Below are 25,902 nucleotides of genomic sequence, written 5' to 3' on the forward strand. Positions count from 1 at the left end.
TTACATTAAAGGTGGAAAAATGTTTACTCGATTCATTTTTTACATCTCAAAAAGCCCCAGTTTTAACTGGGGTGTATTGACTTGTTATACCCACTGCATGTTAGCATTTAGAGTGATTACAGGTAAAATAGGAACAGGTAAAGTGGAAAACCCAAACTTAAGCATCTTTATTATTATGTTCATTTTTTCCATTTCAATAAAATTAGCAATATCCCGAGGAACCGATGATACATGGCAATCATCTCCCTGCTGAATTTTACATTTTTCTTCATCATTCATTTGAAGAAACTTCTCACAAAACTAATTGTAATGATTTATTTGTAAAATGTTCCTAAACTACATTCTTCTTCAGGGTGTGGGAGGAGCCTGTTATTCACAAGTCTATGATGTCATACATTGGGGGTTTGGTTTTGGGTGCTGGTATTGAAGAATGTGCAAGACTCCTCATGGGTCTCTAGAGTACAGCTGGATCAGTGACTGTGGTGTTGTAGACATCAGTGCATACAGCGATCATGTGGACGGCTCTCATCTTTCTAATCCTGACATTCTCCTCAGGGGCACTTTCACGTGAGTATTTCTGTTCTTTATATACTAAATACACGTTATGAGATGGAAAATGTTAATAGGAATCACAGAATGGACAAAAATTGAAAGTATGAAATACAGTAGTCAACATTCGAATTGGATTAAAAAAGTTTGTCAAAGTTGTCCTAAGAAGAAGGTTTTGATCCACTTCAAATGTTGACTACTGTAGATACATTAAAGGAATGGTTAACCCAAAAATGAAGATTCTGTCATAATTTACTCACCCTCAGGTTACAAACTTGTATAAATTTCTTTGTTCTGTTGAACACAAAGGAAGATATTTTGAAAAATGTGGGAAACTGAAGAGTTATGGGGCACCAATGACTTCCATAGTATTTTATTCCTACTATGAAAGTCAATGGTGCCCCAAAGCGGCCTGGTTACAAAATGTCTTCCTTTGTGTTTAGCAGAACAAAGAAATTTCTACAGGTTTGGAACAACTTGAGGGTGAGTAAATGATGACAGAATTTTCATTTTGGGGTGAACTATCCCTTTAATCAAACAATCACTCAAGAGTTGTTGTTGTTGTTTTTTTCTATTTGGGTTAGATCCTTTTCCAATTCTCTGTTCAAACCAATTCGATTTATTAACATTTTTATTTCAACCAATTGCTACAAGGCAATTTATCACAGTCTGACACTGAAAGAGGGATGTAGAAATGCAAATGATCAATCTTAAACACTTTATACAGCAACTACTGAACAATCATTGTTTCATGTTTCATTCAATATTTACCTTGCCTTTTCTTTGTAACCGTTTGTGAAATTTACTAGCAATTTTGGAGTGAATTTTTTATCCTAAAAATATATTGATTTGGATAAAAACATCTTCCAAATGAATAAAATGTAAAGGCAAGAAATGAGTTATAAAACGCATATAATTGTTTACACGTTCAGATAAACGTACATTTAGACACCCACATACATACAACGTGATAAATGTAACGTCAGAGCTCAGCGGGATCTTATCCCAGCAGTGGGGATTACACTGGTACCCTCAGCTGAAAGTCACATGAAAAGGATTGAATGGGATTGTAGAGGTCGTGTGACTCTATTTGCCAACCCTCACATTCTCATGCTTTTTCATCTTCGACCTTTCCTCTTCACTCCCTTATGAACTTAAGCCAACCTTAAGCAACTGAACTACATTATTTACTTACTTATGAACTTATGCCTATTTAAAGAAAAATAAACTTCTGAAATATCAATTCCATCATATCTAGATTGTCATCTCATCTCATTTATTCATGTATTTACTTAATATGCATCAGTTGTAGTGTTTGTAGGGCTGCTATAAAGTTGAAGTATAAGGGAATTAAATAAAGGTGCACTGCTCACATCTAATGATTTCTAATAATCAGGCCTGTTAGGAGAATGAGAAATCACGAAAACTAGAGTTGCCCCATGAACGGGTTTTAAAGAAGACCTGTGTGATTTTGAACAAAGAAATCACTATTTCTTTCCATCATTCTTCTAGAATCCAGAACTCGCTTTGCACATTATCGATCATGGAATTCCAAAATGTATCCAGTCTGGAGGGATGGAGATCCCAGATACAGAGATTGTTGGAAAGGTATTTGAGAACATACACAACTTAATTCACCCTTCATTTAGGTTTATTGCTCAGTGATTTGCACGCATTGTAGAAATATGTTAAAGCAGCAGTGGTGGATGGTGACAAAGTTTTTTTACTTCATTACTGTAGCCTACTTAAGTACATTTTTCAAGTAGCTTATCTGTGTTTCATCTGAGTCAACAACTCACTGAATCAAATGATTCGGTCAGAGCGAGTCTCTAATGATTCACTGAAGTCACAAGGGGTTTGATTTGATTCATATGCTTGCAGTTCGATTCTGATCTTGATTCAGTATAGATTCATTTGACTAAATATCAGGTACAGTAGGGCCTACATGTTCATTTTACTCAAGGAAACAAATCACTCTCAGCTAATGCTGTAAACAAACAGCTGTCAGCTGGTATTATTATTAAAGGTTAAAATTAACAACTCATTCTTATACAGTTAATCTAATACTTTTACAATAATATTATATTTTTTAATGATATGAGTAAAAATATAATAATTATGTAATATAGTGCATATATTTAGCAAAATGCTCCTCTCTAGACTTTTTTTTTAGCTAACTAACATGCTACAGTATATGGTAATTGATTAGCTTTACATAATGTTTACAAACTGTTTTACAGATGTCTTTTTGTGGTTTAAACACTCAACGATTACATGAGACATGATACATTTCAGTAAGCTGTACTGTATCTTTCCACATACCTTCAGATGTTCATTCATGTTTATTTGGTGCTATAACTAGTCATAAAGAGGAAGACAGATCAGTTTACGAGCCACTTGAACTGAGGCGCTACAGCGATCTGCCATGCCACAATAAAGAGTGCTAAAACTGTAATTATTGTAATAAATTGTATATTATTGAATTTTGTAATAAAATTGACAATTTGAAAGCTGAGACTTTCTTTCATATCAAAGTAACCTGCTCTGTCTCGTCTGTCAGCGCATTGTCACGATCACTTTATTTAGCATTCATGTAGTCCTTATGTTTGGACTTATCGATCGGAATAAATTCATTCCAACTGAAACAAAAGTTGTCCATGTAAACGTAGCTACACTGTATTGCCAAAAGTTTTGGGATGCCTGCCTTTACGTGCACATGAACTTTAATGACATCCCATTCTTAATATGGAGTTGGCCCACCCTTTGCAGCTATAACAGCCTCAACTCTTCTGGGAAGGCTTTCCACAAGCTTTAGGAGTGTGTTTATGGGAATTTTTGACCATTCTTCTAGAAGTGTGTTTGTGTGGTCAGGCAGTGATGTTGGCGAGAAGGTCTGGCTCACAGTCTCCGCTCTAATTCATCCCAAAGGTGTTCTGTCGGGTTGAGGTCAGGACTCTGTGCAGGCCAGTCAAGTTCCTCCACACCAAACTCGCTCATCCATGTCTTTATGGACCTTGCTTTGTGCACTGGTGCGCAGTCATGTTGGAACAGGAAGGGGCCATCCCCAAACTGTTCCCACAAAGTTGGGAGCATGAAATTGTCCAAAATGTCTTGGTATGCTGAAGCATTAAGAGTTCCTTTCACTGGAACTAAGGGGTCAAGCCCAACCCCTGAAAAACAACCCCACACCATAATCCCCTCCACCAAACTTTACACTTGGCACAATGCAGTCAGGCAAGTACCGTTCTCCTGGCAACCGCCAAACCCAGACTCGTCCATCGGATTGCCAGACAGAGAAGCGTGATTGGTCACTCCAGAGAACACGTCTCCTCTGCTCTAGAGTCTAGTGGTGGTGTGCTTTACACCGCTGCATCCGACGCTTTGCATTGCACTTGGTGATGTAAGGCTTGGATGCAGCTGCTCAGCCATGGAAACCCATTCCTTGAAGCTCTCTACGCACTGTTCTTGAGCTAATCTGAAGGCCACAGGAAGTTTGGAGGTCTGTAGCTATTGACTCTGCAGAAAGTTGGCGACTTCTGTGCACTGTGTGCCTCAGCATGCACTGACCCCGCTCTATGATTTTACGTTGCCTACCACTTCATGGCTGAGCTGCTGTTGTTCCCAATTGCTTTCACTTTATGATACCACTAACAATTGACCGTGGAATATTTAGTAGTGAGGAAATTTCAGGAATGGACTTGCACAGGTGGCAACCTATCACGGTACCACACTTGACTTCACTGAGCTCCTGAGAGCGACCCATTCTTTCACAAATGTTTGTAGAAGCAGTCTGCATGCCTAGATGCTTGATTTTATACACCTGTGACCATGGAAGTGATTGGAACACCTGAATTCAATGATTTGGAGGGGTGTCCCAATACTTTTGGCAATATGGTGTACGTCGATTGAGTGAGTCTGAGGTTTGGCTGCCCTGGTTTTAGCCCACTGTTTGAAATTCTTGAATGTCCACATTTGTGTATTACCGTGTGAATGGTGTAGGTTTTAAACATAACATGAAAATAACGCCCATGCATCTTCCCCACTGCCGTAGCAGTTTCAAATGATATAAAACTATTCTTTTTGCACTATGTTTGCATATGAATAAATTAGGATATGCTAAGTGGAAATTATGTATTGATATTATTTACTTTCTATAAGAAGAAATGCTATATCTACTACCTTTCTTTTAAACTGTCTGGAAAACCTTCTTTTGTCATAGGCGGAGAGGTGACATTTAAAGTCAGAAGTGATTCTCCAACGCTGACAGGAGCCAAAGCCACTTTCAACATTGATGTTGGTTTCCCTCAGAACCAGACAGTTCTTCCTGATGGACAGGTGGTGTGGGCGAGAAACTGTACCATTAATGGTTAGTTATCCAACCTTCTTTAATACGATATATTTACATAATATAATATTTTAATCATGCACTACCATTGATCAAAGTTTTGTAATGTATTTACAAACAAATGTACAACAATGTTTTTGTATGTTATGTATATTTTATGTAAAGAAAAATGTGTTTTTATGTATACAGCACTTGTTATTGCCTGTAAATAAAGCAGAAGAAATAATGCTGCCATGTGATTCTTAATTCATGTTTTAGGATGAAAATGGATATTATCTACACCTAAAATGAATTAAATCTGTCTTTTAGGAACATCATATACTATGGGCCAGACTGTATACCCTGAGTCCAACATCCCTCAAGAATGGACAGGTGTCTTTCCTGACAGGACACCCTTCACTAAGATCTCTAACAAAAAGCCCCGTTTCATCTATGTATGGAAGACGCTGGGTAAGACCATGTTTAAACCTGTAGTCCTATTCTAGTCTCATATATAGAAACATACAAACATAGTGAAGAGACGGATTAATGTATGCAAGTGGGACACAGCCCCGGATCAACAAACCATTATGAAGACTTTAGAGAATTATGGGCTTCTTATCAACCATTTAATTTAAATCATTTCTCTTTGACTTTAGGAGTAGCTTGGTTGGTTGATTATTGGTTGATGATTTTTTTAGTTACTCTTTTCATCGTTTCTCTATTTCAGGAAAATATTGGCAGGTGGCTGATGGTCCCTCCTCTCTACTGACCATTGAAACAGACAATGTGCCTCTTGGTTCTTATAACATGGAAGTGGTAATTTATCACTGCCGTGGCAGAGACAAGTTCATTCCCCTTGGTTATTCATCTACCCAGTTCTCCATCACTGGTGAGTAGTTTGAAAACTGCACATTTTTCTACACTCTTAAAAATAAAGATTCCAAAAAGTTTTGTTTGTTTTTGGTTTCCCAAAGAACCTTTCAGTGAACCATTTTTTCTTTGTGTGGAGAACATTTAAATAATCTAAAGAACCTTTTACCACTATAAAAAACCTTTTGTGGAATGGAAAGATTCCATGAAGGTTTTTCATCGGACCATAGATCCCAAGAAAGAACTTTTATTTTTAAGAGTGTAGGGATCCTCTTATCATCTGTGTCCTTAAAAACATTAAGCCTAGTTTGTTCACCAGACATTGTAGTAAGTTAAGGTAGTTCATGGTGTTGAAGGGTTAGTTCACCCTCATGTCGTAGATATTTTTGATGAAATCCAAGAGTTTTTATTTTTTTATTTTCCCATAGAAAGCAACGAAATTACACATTGAAGGTCCAGAAAAGTAGTAAAGACATCGTTAAAATAGTCCATGTGACAGCAGTGGTTCAACCTTAACCCTTAAATGCATGACTGTTTCGCCAATCATTCTTACATATTCGGGTCTTTATCGACCCGGATCTATATCTAACATGGATGGATCTCTGCCTGTCGTGATAATATAAAACTCCTCTGATATTAGAGTAACAATTACAGAAGAATAAAATAAATCATATTTTGTTACCTTTTGGAGCTTAAAAGGGTTCAGTTTGAGCAGATGTTTTATGCCATCATCACTGTCCTCGTCAGAGCTCATTTCCCAGTAAATTCAGCAAATAATAGGCTAGTTTTATGTTTGAGGTTGCGAATATGAGCGCATTCGCGATCTCAAACATATTCTCAAAACTATATCATTTTCAACATCTTCAAAATCAATATTTCGATCGCTAACAGCTTCACCAGATCCATCCAGTGACAGTTACAGTCATATTTGATTGTGTTCAGTACTTGCTCTGCAGTAAATCGCTGAGCCATTTCATGTTTTGCTTATTCTTTTGTTTTTTGTCTGAGTTGTCACTTCAGCGTTGTGTATCAGACATTGCCACCTTGTGGAATAAAGGTGAATTGCACTTATTCCGTCATCTAAGATTCATTTATTGTTGTGCAGAAAAAAATATACGTACACTTATACACACCTCGGGTCGATAGCGACCCTATACAATTTTGACAAAAAATGAATACAAAAATAGGCTTTCTTTTATAATTTTATGATTTTTTTCTTGTTATATTCTTTATAATGAATTGATTGAGGAATACCAAGAAGGTTGATGTCTAACTTTAAAAAATGAACGAGGAGGAGGGTAGTGAATGACATCCCGGGTCACTAAAGACCCGAGGTATGCATTTAAGGGTTATGAAGAGACAAGAATAATTTTTGTGTGCAAAAACAAAACAAAAATAACGACTTTATTCAACAATCAGACTTTTACACAGCTGACGCAGTTCAGCGCTTCCATGTTTACGTCTGAACGCTGGATCAGTATTGGCCGACAGTGTTCGTGTGAGCAGCACGACGCATGCGTGTGATGCTGATGCAGGAGCCGGCCAATACAGAGTCGGCGTTCTGACGGAATGCAATGTGTCTTCAATGTAAACTGCGTAGGAGAATGACAGGGTAGAGAGGAAATTGTTGAATAAAGACGTTTTGTGTACACAAAAGGTATTCTCGTCACTTCATAAAGTTAAGGTTGAACCACTATAGTCATGTTGACTATTGACTACTTCTCTGGACCTTCAATGTGGTAATTTCGTTGCTTTCTATAGGAGAAAAAAACTTGGATTTCATCAAAAATGTCTTAATTTGTGAAGATGAATTAAGGTCTTACAGGTTTGGAACAACATGAGGGTGAGTAATTAATGACAGAAATTTCATTTTTGAGCTAACTAACCCTTTAAGACACTGCCTAGGACTGAACTGGAGAGTAGTCAATGTAACTGGAGAGTAAACCAATGTTGTCATTTCCTGAGCATATTCCTGCAAGCACATAATGATATTTCCTCCTCTTCTCTAGACCAGATCCCTTTCGCAATGACATTATCCCAGGTTGGTGACATCAACCAGAGTGACCAAAGCTTTATCCAGAACAGAGCTGTCTCCTTTAGCATTAATTTGCATGACCCGAGCCAGTATCTCACTGGATCAGACATCAGCTTCAACTGGGATTTCGGTGACAATAGTGGAACTCTCATCTCTCGAGAAACGACTGTTACCCACACATACCTTACAACTGGTTCCTTCAGGCCTCAGGTGGTTTTGATGGCAGCCATCTCAAATGGTTGTCAGGTCAGTCCAACTCCAGCTGCCACTGTTGTTCCTCCTGTTCCTCTCACAGGTATATTTCATTTCAAGTGTTTTGAAGAGATTTTAGAATGGCATTCTCATTTACATCCAAAGTATTCATCAGTTGGTGCCTTTTCCCTTTTGTCAGATGAAGCTACATCAGTGGAAAGCATTGTGCTGAGTGTTTCTCCTCAGTCTGTTGATGTCATGCCAGCGGCAGAGGAAGGAGTTGCAGCGGCTGTCACTGTAGCTGCCAACGATTTGGCAGTGGCAGCAACTGACACAGCAGCAGAATTAGATACTGCTGCTCAGGAGGTTGCTGCAGACACAGCTGTGGCTGAAGCTGACAGTACCGTTGCGGTTATGGTAGCCACATCTGCAGCTATTGAGGCTCAACCTGCGACAGAACTTCCTGTGGCTGACATCAATCTGGCAGCCACAGTTCTCCCAGATCCCCCTGCTGCTGTAGTTGACACGACCTCTGTCCAGACAGTCATAGAAACAGTGGCACCGACTGGTGATGCAACAATCGTCATCATCACCCCTGAGGCAGTGGCTGCTGATGTCGTAGCATCTGTTATACCTGCAGCAGAAGACATAGAGGCAGTTAATGCAGCCGCTGCTGGAGTCAGTGAGGCAACCGAAGCCATCACGGTGAAACACTTTATATCGATGAACATAACTTTAAAAAAGAAGTCCATAACCAGTTAATTAAGTTGTGTATTTAATCTATTTCCATTGGTGCTTTAATTGCAGATGTAACTAGCATACCTGAGGCAGCAGTGAGTGAATTAGAAGCTGAACTGGTGGCGGGAACTGAAGCAACACAGGCAACTCTAGTCATTGCAAAGCGGCAAGCACCAGAAATGCCAGCAGAAACAAACTGTGTGATTTATCGTTATGGCTCCTTCTCTACAACTCTTACAGTTATCCGTGAGTACTTTTTTTTATAATCACTAAACAATACTATTACACTTGAAAATGAATATTTTGGGCATCATTGTTCCAAGAGAGGAAACAAAAAATCTATACAAAAGTCTCTTGTTGATCTTTAAATTTCAGCCAACTTGAACTTTGCTGCATTTCAGCATTAAACTCAAAGTATATTTCACTTTTTAAGCGTATGCGAGCGTATAGTGCACGTGACACGAATTTCGCCATCAGAAGAGTATGCGCATACTGTACGCACACCGCAGGTCATGAGAAATTGAGCCCCCCCCCCAGGAATTTGGGTCTCCTTTAAGACCTAGGCTGTAATGCCTGATTAAAAGTTTTTATTGCGATGTCTTGACTAATTATAACCTACTTAACTATTGTATGGTGTTTATTACATTAAGTGCACAAAAATCATGCTTGAAATATAAAATAAATGACTATGTATTGCATAATAAAACAAACTGGAAACACATGCCTAACAATGTATTTTTTTTTTATAAGGATAAGGCTTGTAGCAACACACAATGTTCTGTAAAAAGTAATTTAATATTAATTTCAGACAATAATAGTAATGTGGTATAGTATATAATAATACTATAAAACATTTTAATAAATTAATTATAATGCTAAGTACACACAAACATTGGGAACTATATTGGAAGCAAAAAACATATCTAATATAATGTAAGCTAAGCTAGCAGACTAATCGGGTAGATGTATGCTATGCTAGTACATCAGCTAACTAAAAAAAAAACAGTAAGAATGAGAGATGCTTGATTTCACAACCTATAGCTTCAGTTATATACTAGTATATGAAGCATGTAATTTAAAAGACATTAATGGTCATTATAACACATTTTAAAAGATATAAATCATAACGTGATTTTGCAGGAATTGTAATCAGGTGCTAAAAATACTACCCATTAAAGGTCAGTTGAACCAATGGGATCACTCAGGGTCCTAAAGGAGACTCGATTCCTTGCGGGGACTCGATTTCTCACCACACCGGATTTTTTGTAACCGCGCGTAATTTAGACATTTAATTTTTTGCAGTAATTAGTTTGTCCATAAGGTGGCAACCGTGCCCTGGGGGTGCCAATTCACAAGGTAGACGAAGAAAGCTTGCATAAACAGAACAGACGCGGAACACATGCAAGCTACAGCTACAATGGAGGCCTATATAGACGACACATTGTGCGAAGAGGTTAGAAAGTACCCTCATTTGTATAACTATAGCAGGAAAGAATACAAAGATGTTTACATGGGCGAGACATTGCTCAAAACGAATGCCTGTGTACTCGGTACGAATGAAATATACTTTGCAAGGCTATGCGTTCGACTGAGTGTACGCGTAAAAAAGTATACCCAGGGCTTCACTGGCCTGTCAAGTGTTTCACTCATAACCTCATATAATGACAACAAAAATTGTGTAGCAGTATCAAGACCATGTTAAAACACTGTTGCACTAATGTGTCTCTTATCTACGATAAAAGATTTTCACATGTATTATGATGATACCTTTAAATGACTGATAAAAAGAAGCACACAGTTACTTCTACCTCAACTTTAGTGTCTAGACTGTTGTGTAAATTTAAATCTAACTGTGCAGAAAAGCAGAAAAACAGCCTGTCTACAAATGTTTAATATTCTCTGCATTTATGTTTTCCCCCATCAGAGGGAATAGAGAGTGTTGAGATTGTGGAAGTGAATAATGTGGTGATCATGGCCACAGAGCTGGAGCAAAATGCTGTGGATCTTACAGTCACATGTCAGGGAAGGTAAATATTCATTCACTGTAATTTATTTTTATAGACTGTTCATAGCTGCTTTATAATAGTCTCAAAGTCGGCATGAAATTGAAGTGCGATAGACTTTTCTTAACTATTGAATGAATGAGTCTTTTATATCGCACTTTACTATGTACTACTGTACACCCAAAGCACTTTACAATCATATCAGGATGAGTCTCACTTCAACCACCACCAGTGGGCAGCATTTAACTGGATGATGCAATGGCAGCCACAGTACAATGACGTCAATGTGCTCACCAGCTGTAGGTGTGAGAGAGTGATAGAGCCAATTCAATTTTTGCGGATTATTAGGAGGTCATGATTGATAAGGGCCAATGGAGGGAATGTGGCCAGGACACCAGGGTTACCCCCTACTCTTTACGAGAAGTTTTATGGGATTTTTTTAAGGCCACAGAGAGTGAGGACCTCAGTTTAACATCTCATACCATTGCTTGTTATGGTATAGTGTCCCTTTCACAACACTGGGGCGTTAGGACCCACACAGACCACAGGGTGAGCTGCTGCTGGCCTCACTAACACCTCTTCCAGCAGATATCTAAGCTGTGTTTACACCTGGTATTAAGATGCATTTTAGTCGATCAGATCACAAGTGGGCGGCGCTAAATACTGATGTAAACGCAGTCTAAAATGTTTTGAGTTTGTCAACTTTCGACCACTTCCAGAGGTAGTCAAATGCATCAGAAGAATTGCTTTCGTACTGTAAACGCTCGTGGTCGAACGCGTTCGAACAGACACAAAAGACCGCCTACTCTTCACCTACTGACCTAATGCGTATTGGACAGTAGGCGTACATAAGGGTCCTATCATACACCCGGCACGATGCGACGACAGGCACGACGCAAGTGCTTTTTTGGTAGTTTCACGTCCTGCTTTTAAATAGCAAATGCACTCTCGCTCATCTGTTCGCCCATGGGTGTGCTGGTCTGAAAACGAGGTGTGTTCAGGTGCATTGTTGGCGTGTTGCTATTTCGAGGCAACTGAAAACGACTGCGCCATTGACCAACAAAAACCTGGTCTAAAGTCAATGCCGCAGTATTTTTTTGTTATTTAAAGGGTGCGTTAGTAATATGTGCCTTTAGGTGGGTACACAACTCGCGTACACTCTGCTTATTACACACACAGGGAAGCACAGCAGCACACAAACATGACAAATATTAAAAATAAAAGGATTACAATGCTTTAACCTCACGCACAAGCAGATCCGTTTCCTCTCTGGAGAAGTGTTCAGTCTTTCTGCTTGCAAATTCCACTATGTAAATAGCAATCTGTCCGAAATTCCCTTTAAATTCGTGTCCGAATCCACTTTTGCTAGTTTAACGATGGAAAAAATGGTCAGCGCACAAGGTGCATGGTTCAAAAGTGTTGTACCTATTCTTTTAATGAGTCATGGGTGTGTTTTGGGCGTAATGTGCAATAAACTCTCAATAAAGAGTCTCATCTCCAATTCCCTTTAAAAGCCAGGTGCCGCTTTTAAAGGGAATTGGAGATGAGACTCTTTACGCCCTAAGTGCACCTGCACCATGTGCTTCAGACCATGTGCTTAGATCATTAAAAGAGGGCCCAATATGTTGTATGTGTTGTATAAATGTAATTACATTGTATTGGTCAGTGCGTACATTATGGGAAGCGCACTAGCCAGATGGGATTTAAACTTTGTCGGCTGAAGACCCAAGTTTGGTTTGAAGATGAAAAACATACCAAGCACAATGTTCTCTCAACATTCCTGATTTCTAAAACACATTCACACTGCCGGTCTTGTGGCTGTCAGAGCAGAAATGCCTGTATGTTTTTCTGTGATCTCCGGTCACATTTATATGTAAATTGCGTGAACTTATTTTGTACATTAGATCAAAAGATCTGGAAAAAACATAAATTTACCCATCCATAGACAAAGAAATCAGAACAGAAGTGGTTGAAAGTGGGAAAAAAAGGATTAAAACATCAGATGTGAACAGGAATGTGTCTCCCTCGTCTACTTGTGATCTGATCGTCCAAAACGCGTCTTAATACCAGGTGTAAACAGGGTCCCAGTTTTCCCAGGAGCTCTTCCATCCATGTACTGACCAGGCTCAATCCTGCTTAGCTTCAGTGGCCAACCAGTCTTGGGATGCAAGGTGATATGGCTGTGGCTATTGTGACAGAGCCGAGTGAAATTACTTCTGAAACAAGAACAAATGTAGGGTGGGATTTTGTTCATGGGGAATTGATTGGATGGTTGTGGTTCACTATTGGTGGATCTGATGTGAGTGACAGGTTGCCCCGTCCTCACGCCAGTAAACACATCATCAGAGAAGAGATGTTGCTGCAAAAGGAAGGGGAAGTTATTTTGGTTAAAGATTATGAGGGCACATGAATTAAATATATATATATATCTGCATGAATAATTTATAGTAAATCCTGCAATATTCATAAAACAATAAGAATTGTCCATTTTGATTTCACAGTGACTTTAAATGGGTAATAACGATGACTGGTCATTATTTTTGTTATATTTGCTCTTCAGCCTTCCTAGTCAAGTGTGCACCGTGGTGTCTGACGCTGACTGCACAAGTCCTGTTCAGAGCCTGCAGTGTAATGATGTGACGCCAACACCTGAGTGTCAGATGGTGCTGCGACAGTTTTTCAACAACTCTGGCACCTTCTGTATCAACGTGTCTCTGACCAATGACGTCAGCTTGGCTGTAACCAGTGCAATGCTCAGTGTGGCTATAGGCAAGTGTCATATAAATTCAAAGCATAATAAACATTTCTTTTCCTGAACCTGCCCTAGAACCTCACTACTCTTTGTGCACAACTTCTCTTCTTAAAACCGTAGACACAAATTCATCAAGGAATACGGCTGGAGCAATACTGGGAGTCCTGGTTCTTATTTGTGCTGTGGGGGCCATTGCTTTTACATACAAGTAAGACGCCAATACTCATTTCATCAAAATATATATTAAGAATATGTTATTGTATGCTGCCTAATGAAAATGAAATAATGCTATATGACAGTAACCTTTGAAGTATATTTTCACGCAGGCAGTTTAAGGAGTACCATCCACTGAGGGAAGATAATAGCAGCAGCAGTTTCAGTTCTGGAAGAAGCTCAGTGCCTTTAATGCTGTGGAACCTTCTGAGCCAGAGATCCACTGCAGAGAGCCGTCCACTCCTGCTGGGGCGAGTGGTGTGAAAGCCGTCCGCTCCCGCTTAAAGGCTTATTACATAGTCTGTACAATCTCTCAACAAGAGAATATAATATAAACAATGAGGGCCTCATTGTACTGTATTAACAAAAATGTCATATGTAACATGCCTCAACTTATTGCAGCATAATTTCAGAGTACTGTATGTTGTGTATGTCGTCATAAAAACAGTTGCAGATATTTCCTGTCAATGGCTAGCTTCTAGCTTTCTTCCCTTCAGTATTTGTTACGACCCCAGGTGTCAATCAAGAAGATGTAACACTAACTATTAAAAATATACTTTAAGTGCAGTGCAAAAGGCAAAGCAATGTGATTCAAAAAGTGTTTACTTACATTAAATTAAAACAATACAAGACTAACTCGCTCATAGCCAACTACGCCGACAAGCAAGAAGAAGAAAAGAAATACAGAATTAAAAGTAAAGTCTTCAGAAACCCAAACTAATCTACACTCTCTAACAAGAACCGAAGTATACTCACCCTGTACCTAACAGTAATGTGGATAATAGGGCAGGAGTATCTTCAATTATTATAGGGAATGTAAATATAAGCACCCAGGAAAACTGCTTGATAGGAATATTGTCCTATTGTCCTTCAAATAATCTATTAAATACATGTTCAGCATTTATATAACATTGAGAAGTTTCATGAAGTAAATTGATATTAACATTTAACCATTAATTATTATGTATTTTCCCCAATTACCTTGGTAGAACTAGCATGTCATTGTAATACTCTTATTCCATTGTAATTGATTTATCAGTCATTTGCATTTTCAACATATCACGTGTGGTTTGATATCGACCTGTGAGGCCTGATGTTTTATTTATAATGGATAATGCCCACGCTAATGACTTATAACCCCTAAATAAAAACATTTCCTATCACTGTCTTGGCTCCACCCCTTTTTTTACTAGTTTATTTAATTGCTTGAAGTAATCGCAGTGACAGAAATGTGTGCAAAGCAGCTAACAAACAGTAAACAGTATACTTATAATCTTCAATTTGTTTTTGGTATCCAACTTAGTCGGACTATATCTCTCTGGCTTTGACACTTGTTTAATGGGGACTGAATTGGTTTGATGTGATTTCATAAGGGTCTAATGAAGTCAAATGGGGTCTGAAAGTGCTCTAATACAGTGAATATCAACCTTTTTTGAGTAATAGACCCCCGTCATATTTGGAACCATCCTCAAGGACCCCAGAATACATTTACATTTACATTTACGCATTTGGCAGACGCTTTTATCCAAAGCGACTTACATTGCATTATACTATACATTTGTATCCGAGTATGTGCAATCCCTGGGATCGAACCCATGACCTTGGCATTGCTAGTGCCACGCTCTAACCACTGAGCTACAGAAATTAAGCTACAAAATTGGCTCATTGTTATCATTAATGTCTTTGTGACGACCAAATGCAATCAAGTATAATTTACTACCACGTTAGTTGACTTGTCCTATGTTTCGTCATATAGTCAGTTATATTATCTTCTTCTTTTATGGGAACATGTCAAATGTCAAAATATACAAAAATTCTTATTCAGAAATTCAAAATTCTTATTTTATAAGGACCCCCTGACACACAGCAAAATCCCCAGAGTTAAATCAACTCTGTTCAGAGTACATAGTCCCTCTCTAAATAGTGTTAAAATAACACTGAAGCAGAGTTCATTTTAATGAGATAATTAAGCAATTAAAGGATTAGTCCACTTTTAAATACACTTTTCCTGATAAATTAACTCACCCCCATGTCATCCAAGATGTTCATGTCTTTCTTTCGTCAGTCGAAAAGAAATGAAGGTTTTTGAGGAAAACATTCCAGGATTATTCTCCTTACAGTGGATTTCAATGGCTACCAACAGATTGAAGGTCAAAATTACAGTTTCAGTGCAGCTTCAAGGGCTTTAAACGATACCAGATGAGTAATAAGGGTCTTATCTAGCGAATCGATCGGTCATTTTCGAAAAAAAATACAACCGTTTATGCTTTATAAACAAAATATCGCCTTGAACGTACTTTCCGCTTCCGCATTCTTCATGTTCTACGCCTTCCCTATTCTACTTACGGAACGAACGTGGCGCCAGTTTCGTTTTTTTCTGTAACTTGAATAGGGAAGGCGTAGGACATTCAGCGTTAGCGTTATGAAGAATGCGGCAGCGGAAAGTACGTTCAAGGCGATATTTGGGAAGAAACTGAAGAGAGAAAGACATGAACATGTTGGATGACATGGGGGTGAGTGAATTTATCAGGAAAAGTGTATTTAAAAGTGGACTAATCCTTTCAGTAATGATTGCGCATTAGTGATGAACGCCTGCTGTTAACAAGCAGAATCACTGAAGAAATAAGAAAAAACACAAGAATTACAAGTGACTTAAGTCACAGCCTTATTAATTTCTTAATTATCTTGTTAACTTTAACTCTGCTTAAGTGTTACTTTAACATTATTTAGAGAGGGACCATATGTACTCTGAGCAGAGTTGATTTAACTCTGGGGATTTTGCTGTGCATTCTGTCAAGGACCACTAGGGGTCCATGGACCCCTGGTTGAGAAACACTGCTCTAATATGATCTGTCTGAGATTTTATTTTTCATGTCTTCATCTGATTTACTTTTTTGACAAGAAAACTTCCAGCATTTAAAACTGTTTTTATACTTTCAGGCCAGTCTTTGTCAAGCCAACATCAAAGTTTGTCTTTAAAAAATTACTATATTGTTATTCTTCTACTAAATTGTCTAATTGTAACTCCTCCTAGAGAGCTTTCAAGCTACAACCTCCAGAGCAATAAACAAGAATACTTCAGCAACCTTGTCTTTCATCTTGCATTGGCTTTTATTTGTCTAACATTGCCCAGCATCATGTTGAAACATGCAAGTGGGGAGCTAAGTATGCTAAAACATATTATATATTACACGTTAGACTTATAAAAGAGACTAGAAATATGTTAAACCATGTTAAAGTCATGCTAAAACATACTATCATCAAGCTAAAACATGCTAGTACAAGCTAGAACATACAATTAACTATTATCTATTCCAGTCTGGATGGGTCAAATAAGAATGTGATCCAGAATGTGCAGTGTTGTGTTTCCAGAAAGAGGTTTGGGTTACACTGTTTATAAGCAGTGCTTCTCAAACCTGTCCTGTAGACCCCCTTTTACCTCTGCACATTTTGGATCTCCTTCATAGGTTCTAGTGTAAAAGTGTAAGTAAAGTTTATATTTAAATCTACTGTCCGTAACTTTTTTTGGTTCAAAAATCAATTTTTGAGCAAGTACATAAGTCAGTGTTCAAAACTATCTCCTTACGTTAGTCCGATTCACAACGATAAGCTTGCAATAATGTTTTCTAATCCGGGTTTTACTGGTAGGTTTCTGCAGAAAATTCAAGCATGCGCCGCCATTCATCTGCGTCATTACGTCAGCAATTACGTGTTTATATAGGAAGCTTGTAGGCTATATCATGAGAGGAGGCTGCAGGACAGCTGAGGTGCCGAGCCGATGTACAACCCACACAAATGATGATAATTACGCAAATAACTGCAATTGCAGGTTTCGAACAGAGATGGCGATAAAGAGGCAAAACTTGCGGACTTCAGCTTTAACCTGGACAATGCGTCAAAATTAAGTGTAACTGGAACATTAGTTTACACTGAATTAAAATAAAGCATTAAAAATATGAAGACTGTTCCTCATTTCAGAAAACCACTAGACGCCACTGAAACATTGTCAGGAGAGTGGCATTCTATTGGGACCTAGTGGTGGCTATACAAGCTTCACATATATTGTCCAAATAGCTAATAAAGGGGTAGTTTAAAAAAAAAAAACTTTGTATAATTCTCTTTATGTTAACTGACTTTCTATTAATGCATTTTTTCATTTTCCTCCTTTTTTGTGTGCGTGAACTGGAATGTGTGCAAAGGATTGTGGGTTATTGGAGTAGACTATGGATACAGTTGACGCATCCTTCAAAACACGCCAAATGAAGGACGCAAAATGAAGGCTGCTTTCCAAGGATTCTTCGAATTGAGACACATATATGCCAATCCTGCAATGATGCAAACGTGAAGGTAAACAGGGAAGTAATGACGCTGCTCTCAGAGGAACGCTCTCTGTTCCCCTTTACATGCAAACCTGAGGAGTTTTTATGGTGCCACAGCATAAAACCTCGACCCTGTCAGGCTGATCCAATTCTGTACAACTGGACTATGCCATACCACGCTTTTGCCATGATTCCATAAATTGTGGCTCAGGAAACCACACATCCCACATATGGAAGTAATTTACTGATGATATTCAGAAGATTTAGCTTGTTTAATTACTGTTTTGATTTAAACAGGTTTTGAGAATACGTGGTTCCTAATATGACAACTCCCTATCCAGGACCGAAAGTCTCTGATGGTTTTCATTGAAATGACTGCCTTAAAGCTTAAGTCAAACAAATGACTTGAGGGTTAATGGTCAGTCTCTCTTTGCCTGAATGAAACTAAATAAATATGTGGACATAACCTTTTACATTGGCAGAGCGCAAAGCTTTCCATGGTCCACACAGTCTTAACATGTGGACAGACTTCAACAAAATCCTCTTTGCTTTGGCGTTCAACAGGATTTGCTGAAACTTCCTGCCTTGTCAGCAGTGTTGTTACAGTAATATTACTTTTTGCAGTAACAAGTGTAGCTAATTGCTAACAATTCAATTCACATTTATTTGTATAGTGCTTTTCACAATTCATATCGTTTCAAAGCAGCTTTACAGAAAAAGCATGTCAACATTACAAGTTAGAGTAATCTGTTATTAGAGGTTATTAGAGACTGCGTCTAAATTATGTAATTTCATAAACGTACATGTACAAATCATGCAGTTAGTTAACAATGTATTAATTTAAAGGGTTAGTTCACCCTAAAATGAAAATTCTGTCATTTATTACTCACCCTCATGTCGTTCCACACCCGTAAAACCTTTGTTCATCTTCAGAACACAAATTAAGATATTTTTGATAAAATCCGATGGCTCGTGAGGCCTCCATGGCCAACAAGATAATTAACACTACCAAGAAAGCAACTAAAGACATATTTAAAACAGTTAACGTGGTTCAACCTTAATGTTATGAAGCGACGATAATACTTTTTGTGTGCCAAAAAAACAAAATAATGACTTTGTTCAACAATATCTAGTGATGGACGATTTTAAAACACTGCTTCATGAAGCTTTGAAGCTTTACGAATCTTTTGTTTCAAATCAGTGGTTCAGAGTGTCTATCAAACTGCCAAAGTCACATGATTTCAGTAAACAAGGCTTCATTACGTCATATATGTTTCGAAATTTCAATGGTTCACCCCTGGGGGCGTGACTTTGGCAGTTTGATAGACGCTCCGAACCACTGATTCGAAACAAAAGATTTGTAAAGCTTTGAAGTGAAATCGCCCATCACTAGATATTGGTGAATAAAGTGGTTTTTCATAATTGATACAGAACTTAATAGGTAACCAGTGTAGAGATGATAAAATTGGTGTTATATGATCTTATTTTCTTGACCTAAGAACTCTAGCAGCTGCATTTTGGACTAGTTGTAGCTTGTTTATTGAGGAAGCAGGACAACCAGCTAATAATGCATTACAGTAATCAAGTCGAGACGTCATGAAAGCATGAACTAACATTTCTGCATCAGAAACCGATAACACGTTCTGTAGCTTAGCGATGTTTCTAATATGGAAGAAGACAAGTTGCTGTCTAATATAACACCCAGGCCTTTAACTGTAGAGGATGCAATTCTAAAAGATTTTGTGTACAGGTTTTTTGGTCCAATAAGTAATACCTCGGTCTTATCTGAATTTAACAGAAGAAAATTACAGGTCATCCAATGTTTTACATCTTTAACACACTCTGTCAACTTGGATAATTTGGAGATTTCATCTGGTCGTGTTGAAATATACATGTAATTACCATGTTTTTTTTTTTTTAAATATTACCAAGAGGCAACATATTGAAAACAACAGAGGGCCTAACACAGATCCTTGCGGCACTCCATAATTTACTGACGTTATCTTAGATTTTTCCTAGACAAAATGGTGATGGTCTGATAGGTATGTAAACCACCTAAATGCCTGTCCCTGAATACCAGTGTAATTTTGTTTAACAAGACTTCAGTAATAATATTACAGATACCATCCATAAAAAAATACCTTTGTTGCCTCAACCCCTACTGATTTGAAATCCAACAATCCAATCATTTCTAGATTAATTTTCGTGATCTTCACGACTTTCTCATCACTACTGCAGCAAGCTATGCTTGGAATATGGAAAAGTTTACATTCAGCGGAAGGAAATATTGAAATTACTTTTGTCAGGAGAAAAGATGACAAGAACATGGCTTGCCATCCACATCCCTTTTGATCCTGATATACATCACCTTTCTAGAAAACAGAACAAAACTTTAATTTACAACCTTGCCCGTATTCTTTTGCCCGCATACAGTACTGAGTAACAGGTGAATTATAGCTACAGTTAGCATCAAGCTACACGCTTTTACTCAAAACTCACAGTAAACCACTGAGTGTTTGTAATAACTTCCAACTGCAATCTAATGTGGATTTTGATCATATGATAAGGCAGAAATGTTGTTTGTAGCATTTTAGAATAAGCTAATTGCTACTCCTGCTTAGCATTTCACATGTAAACATGAAAATCACATACAAATCATATGCTAGTGATCATATGTTCATTAGCTTCATGTTTCATGTGGAGAAACGTTTCTCTCGGTTAGTACGGAACAGAACACCGAAGTGTAGTGGTGGAACTTCATCATCGGACGGGTTATGAACACATAATATGAGTGACATATGAGCAAAAAATGATGATGATTCTGTAGAAAATAAATTTAATATACACTATAGTAACAATCACAAAGAGGTGCACATGCAACATCAGAATTTTGAGAAAATATGTAATTACCACTTCTGTGGGGTGTAACAGAAAAGTAGTATAACTAGTAGTGTAATGAATTACTGTTGCCAGGAAGTAGGTAATAAGTAAAGTAATAATATTAGTTTTGAAAGGAGTAGTGCGTAATAAGTAATAAAATATGTTTATTGAGTAAGGGGCCCAACGCTGTGTGGCGAGGGGGGCGTGGTTTAGCGGGGTCTGCAACAGGAGGGAGTGTCTGGGGATGTGCGGTGATTGAACGGGTTGAATGTAAATCACGAACACCTGTTTCTCGTTCCAGTAATTGGCGTGGAGACAGGATAAAACGCCAGGAGAAGCAGGAGCGTGTGAGAGAGAGAGGGACTGCTGACAGTCGGACTGAGTGAGCTGTGCTCGTTTCGTGGAGTGAAGCCCGTCCTTGGATGTGGAATTATTGAGTGTGCGTTGCACCGTCTTTTTGTTTATGTGTTTGATATTTTTCTCTGGTGAGAATAAAGACTGTCAGCAGCCCAAAGCCGATCCCTGTCCTCTTCCTTCCCTCGATACAAGAACTTCTATTACACTGGTGCCGAAACCCGGGAAGGAAGACGGAAGCCGCCGCCATGCAGGCAACCTCCGCCGCGGGAACGCCGTTTGCGGACATCATCTCATCCCTCGCGGCCCTTCATCAAGAACAACATCGGGCCCTGCTAGATCTCAGGAACGATCAGGAGCGCCGCTTCGAGGCGATCGTACAGGGCCAACAGGAGGACCGCGAGAGGTTCCGGAGCTGGATAGACCGGGAGGTTCCCGCGGAGACCAGCGTGGCAGCTGCTGGATCCTTCCAGCTGCCACTACAGAAGATGGGCCCGCAAGACGACCCGGAGGCCTTCCTGGACCTGTTTGAGAAGTCGGCTGAGGTGTCAGGTTGGCCCCGGGACCAGTGGCCCATGCGGCTCGTCCCGCTACTTTCGGGCGAGTCGCAGGTGGCAGCACAGCAGCTGCCCATCCAGAACCTCCTGGTCTTCAACGACCTCAAGAGGGCCATCCTACAGCGGGTCGGCCGCTCCCCCGAGCAGCATCGTCAGCGTTTCCGGTCTCTGGAGCTGGGGGAGGCGGGCCGGCCCTTCGTGTTGGCCCAACAGCTCCGGGACTCGTGCCGCAAATGGCTGATGGCCGACGGAGGCGACGTGGAGCAGATGATCGATCGTGTGGTGCTGGAACAGTTCACCACTCGGCTCCCGAAGAAGACCGCCGAGTGGGTCCAGTGCCACCGGCCCACGTCGCTGGATTCGGCCATCCAATTGGCGGAGGACCACCTGGTGGCGTGCCCAGGGGTCGGCGAACCCCTGCCATCTGTCTCTCTCTCTCCCTCTCTTCCTCCCCTCTCTCTCTCCAGACCTGTACCTCTACCTAGGTCCCGTCCGCCCGGCCCGCCTCGTGTTCCGCCCCGGGGGCGGGGTGGAACGGATCATCGGCCGTTCGTGGCGCCGAGAGGCCCGCCCAGGGGGGCGGGACTGGCCACCGCCGGGCTGGACCCCGCGCCTGCTTCTCCCCTCTCTCCACGCCAATCATTCGGCCCGTTCTCCGCCACTGGAGCGGCGGGCAGGTCTGGGCCGGCCTGTTGGCGTTGCGGGGACCCGGATCATTTCATAGACCGGTGTCCAGTGATGGAGGTGGGGACATTGATCCGGGTCCCGGACGATCTGCAGGTCGCCCCCGGTCAAGCTGGTCAGTACCAGATACCAGTGAGTATCAAGGGGGGTACATATCAGGCTTTGGTGGACTCGGGTTGTAACCAAACCTCCGTGCATCAAAGCCTGATTTCATCCGGGGCATTGGATACAGGCCGCGTGGTTAAGGTACGGTGTGTGCACGGGGATATCGCGAGTTATCCGTTGGTGTCAGTCGGGATTCTATTTAGGGGTCAAAAGCATAGTGTGGAGGTGGCAGTTAATCCGCACCTCCGGCACCCGATAATTTTGGGGACGAATTGGCCCGCATTTAATAAATTATTGGGACATTTATGCTCGGGTGCCTCTTGGAGTAAATGTACGCGGGGAAGGGAAGTGCGAGTGCAGGCGGGGGAGACTGACCGGGGACCAGTGGTGACTGCCTCAGGGGAACAGAGCGGGATCGGGAGACTGATTCTCTCGGACCGTGATGATTTTCCCCTGGAGCAGTCTCACGATGACACGCTGAAAAATGCGTTTGAGAGGGTCAGTACGATTGACGGTCAGCCTCTCCAGCCTGGACGACCACTAACTTATCCCTATTTTGCGATTATTAAAGATAGGTTGTATCGAGTGACCCAAGACACTCAATCAAAAGAAGATACAACCCAGTTGTTAGTACCAAAGAGCCGCAGGGAAATGCTTTTCCATGCGGCTCACTCTAACCCAATGGCTGGACACCTAGGACAAACAGCGACACTAAATCGCCTCATGACCCGATTCTTTTGGCCGGGCATTCACGAGAACGTGCGCAGGTGGTGCGCGTCTTGTCGTGAATGTCAGCTGGTAAATCCTCCGGCCACTCCAAAAGCGCCTTTGCGCCCCCTTCCATTAATGCAGGTCCCCTTCGAACGAATTGGCATGGACCTCATCGGGCCATTAGAGCGATCAGCGAGAGGGCATCGTTTTGCATTGGTCATTGTGGATTATGCAACACGATATCCAGAAGCAGTGGCTCTCCGCAACATTTCCGCTAAGAGTGTTGCGGACGCCCTCTTCAGTTTAATCTCCCGAGTGGGGATTCCGAAAGAAATCCTCACTGATCAAGGCACGGCGTTTATGTCACGTACGCTACGCGAACTGTACGAATTGTTGGGCATTAAATCGATTCGAACCAGCGTCTTTCACCCACAAACGGACGGGCTGGTCGAACGTTTTAATCGCACGCTTAAATCCATGATTCGTAAGTTCGTTCAAGAAGACGCCAAAAATTGGGATAAATGGTTGGAACCCCTGTTGTTCGCTGTGCGAGAGGTCCCGCAAGCCTCCACGGGGTTTTCCCCCTTCGAGCTTCTCTTTGGGCGCCACCCCCGCGGGGTGTTGGATGTCCTAAGAGAGTCTTGGGAGGACGGACCGTCTCAATCGAAAAATGAAATTCAGTATGTGCTGGACTTGAGAACAAAACTCCACACTTTGGGGCGGCTATCTATGGAGAATTTGTTACAAGCCCAGGACAGACAGTGCCGGTTGTATAACAGGGGAACTAATCTGCGTAAATTTGCACCGGGAGAGAAAGTGCTCGTATTACTCCCCACATCAAGCTCAAAATTACTGGCGAAGTGGCAAGGACCATTTGAGGTCACACGGCGAGTTGGTGATCTCGATTATGAAGTAATACGGTCCGATAGGAGAGGGGCACGTCAAATTTATCACCTCAACCTCCTGAAAAAGTGGAGTGAGGCGGAATCAGTGATGCTGGCGACGGTGATTAGCGGGGAGGATGATCTCGGGCCAGAGGCGAATGTAAAAAAACAATCCCTCGCTCTGGCCCCGGGGGGAGATCACCTTTCGCCCTCACAGCTCACTGATGTTTCCAAATTACAGGCTGAATTTGCCGACGTGTTCTCTCCCCTACCGGGCCGTACTGACCTCATTCAGCACCACATCGAGACAGAGCCGGGCGTGGTGATTCGCAGCCGGCCGTATAGGTTACCTGAACACAAAAAAAAAGTAGTTCAGGCAGAATTAGAGGCAATGCTTGAAATGGGGGTAATAGAGGAATCCAGCAGTAACTGGGCGAGCCCGATAGTTTTGGTCCCCAAAACAGACGGCTCAGTGCGGTTCTGTGTGGATTATCGCAAGGTGAATGCAGTGTCGAAATTCGACGCGTATCCAATGCCGCGTGTGGACGAATTGCTTGACCGGCTCGGTACAGCTCGCTTTTATTCGACACTGGACTTAACAAAAGGGTATTGGCAGATCCCCTTGTCTCCATTATCCAAAGAAAAGACCGCTTTCACGACGCCGTTTGGATTACACCAATTCGTGACCCTTCCGTTCGGGCTGTTCGGGGCACCGGCGACCTTTCAGCGACTCATGGACAAGATCTTACGGCCCCATGCTGCGTATGCGGCTGCCTATCTGGATGACATTATTATTTTTAGTAATGATTGGCAGCGGCATATGCAGCATTTGAGGGCTGTCCTGAGATCGCTGAGAGGGGCTGGGCTCACGGCCAACCCGAAGAAGTGCGCAATTGGGCGCGTGGAAGTAAGGTATCTGGGCTTCCACTTGGGATATGGACAGGTGCGTCCCCAAATTGATAAGACAGCAGCGGTTGCAACCTGTCCGCGTCCCAAGACCAAAAAGGAGGTAAGACAGTTCCTCGGGCTGGCGGGATATTACAGAAGGTTTGTTCCTAATTATTCGGACCTCACCAGCCCGTTGACTGATCTGACTAAAAAGGATGCACCAGATACGGTCCAGTGGACGGAGCTGTGCCAGCAGGCCTTCACCCAGGTGAAGGCTGCTTTATGTGGCGGGCCGTTACTTCATTCCCCTGATTTCTCTCTCCCCTTTTTGTTGCAGACAGACGCGTCGGACAGAGGGCTGGGTGCGGTCCTGTCCCAGGAGATAGAGGGTGAGGAGCGGCCGGTGCTGTACATTAGCCGCAAGCTCTCTAAGAGAGAGGCTAAGTACAGCACCGTGGAGAAAGAGTGTTTAGCCATCAGGTGGGCCGTCCTCACCCTCCGCTATTATCTCCTGGGGCGGGAATTCACCCTCTGTTCGGACCATGCCCCTCTGCAGTGGCTCCACCGCATGAAGGACACCAACGCGCGGATCACTCGTTGGTATCTTGCTTTACAGCCTTTTAAATTCAAAGTGATCCACAGGCCGGGTGTTCAGATGGCTGTGGCCGACTTCCTCTCCAGAAATGGGGGGGGGGGGGGCTGCAGGCCGGACGGCTCCCCGGCCTGAGTCGGGCGGTGGGGGTATGTGGCGAGGGGGGCGTGGTTTAGCGGGGTCTGCAACAGGAGGGAGTGTCTGGGGATGTGCGGTGATTGAACGGGTTGAATGTAAATCACGAACACC

General features: G+C 41.4%; 1 protein-coding gene across 1 annotated transcript; it reads left to right on the forward strand.

The window, feature by feature from the left end:
• Positions 1-351: 351 nt before the first annotated feature.
• Positions 352-14,847, forward strand: pmela (premelanosome protein a). The gene is made up of 12 exons (XM_048173493.1): positions 352-567; positions 2,062-2,157; positions 4,769-4,915; positions 5,204-5,344; positions 5,604-5,765; positions 7,756-8,076; positions 8,173-8,655; positions 8,781-8,957; positions 10,636-10,738; positions 13,275-13,483; positions 13,587-13,674; positions 13,793-14,847. Exons 1-12 carry the CDS (start codon positions 513-515, stop codon positions 13,941-13,943), a joined length of 2,133 nt encoding a protein of 710 aa, XP_048029450.1. The 5' UTR covers positions 352-512; the 3' UTR covers positions 13,944-14,847.
• The last annotated feature ends 11,055 nt before the right edge of the window (positions 14,848-25,902 follow it).

The sequence above is a fragment of the Megalobrama amblycephala genome, linkage group LG21, assembly GCF_018812025.1.
Source record: "Megalobrama amblycephala isolate DHTTF-2021 linkage group LG21, ASM1881202v1, whole genome shotgun sequence".
In the NCBI taxonomy this organism is placed as follows: domain Eukaryota; kingdom Metazoa; phylum Chordata; class Actinopteri; order Cypriniformes; family Xenocyprididae; genus Megalobrama; species Megalobrama amblycephala.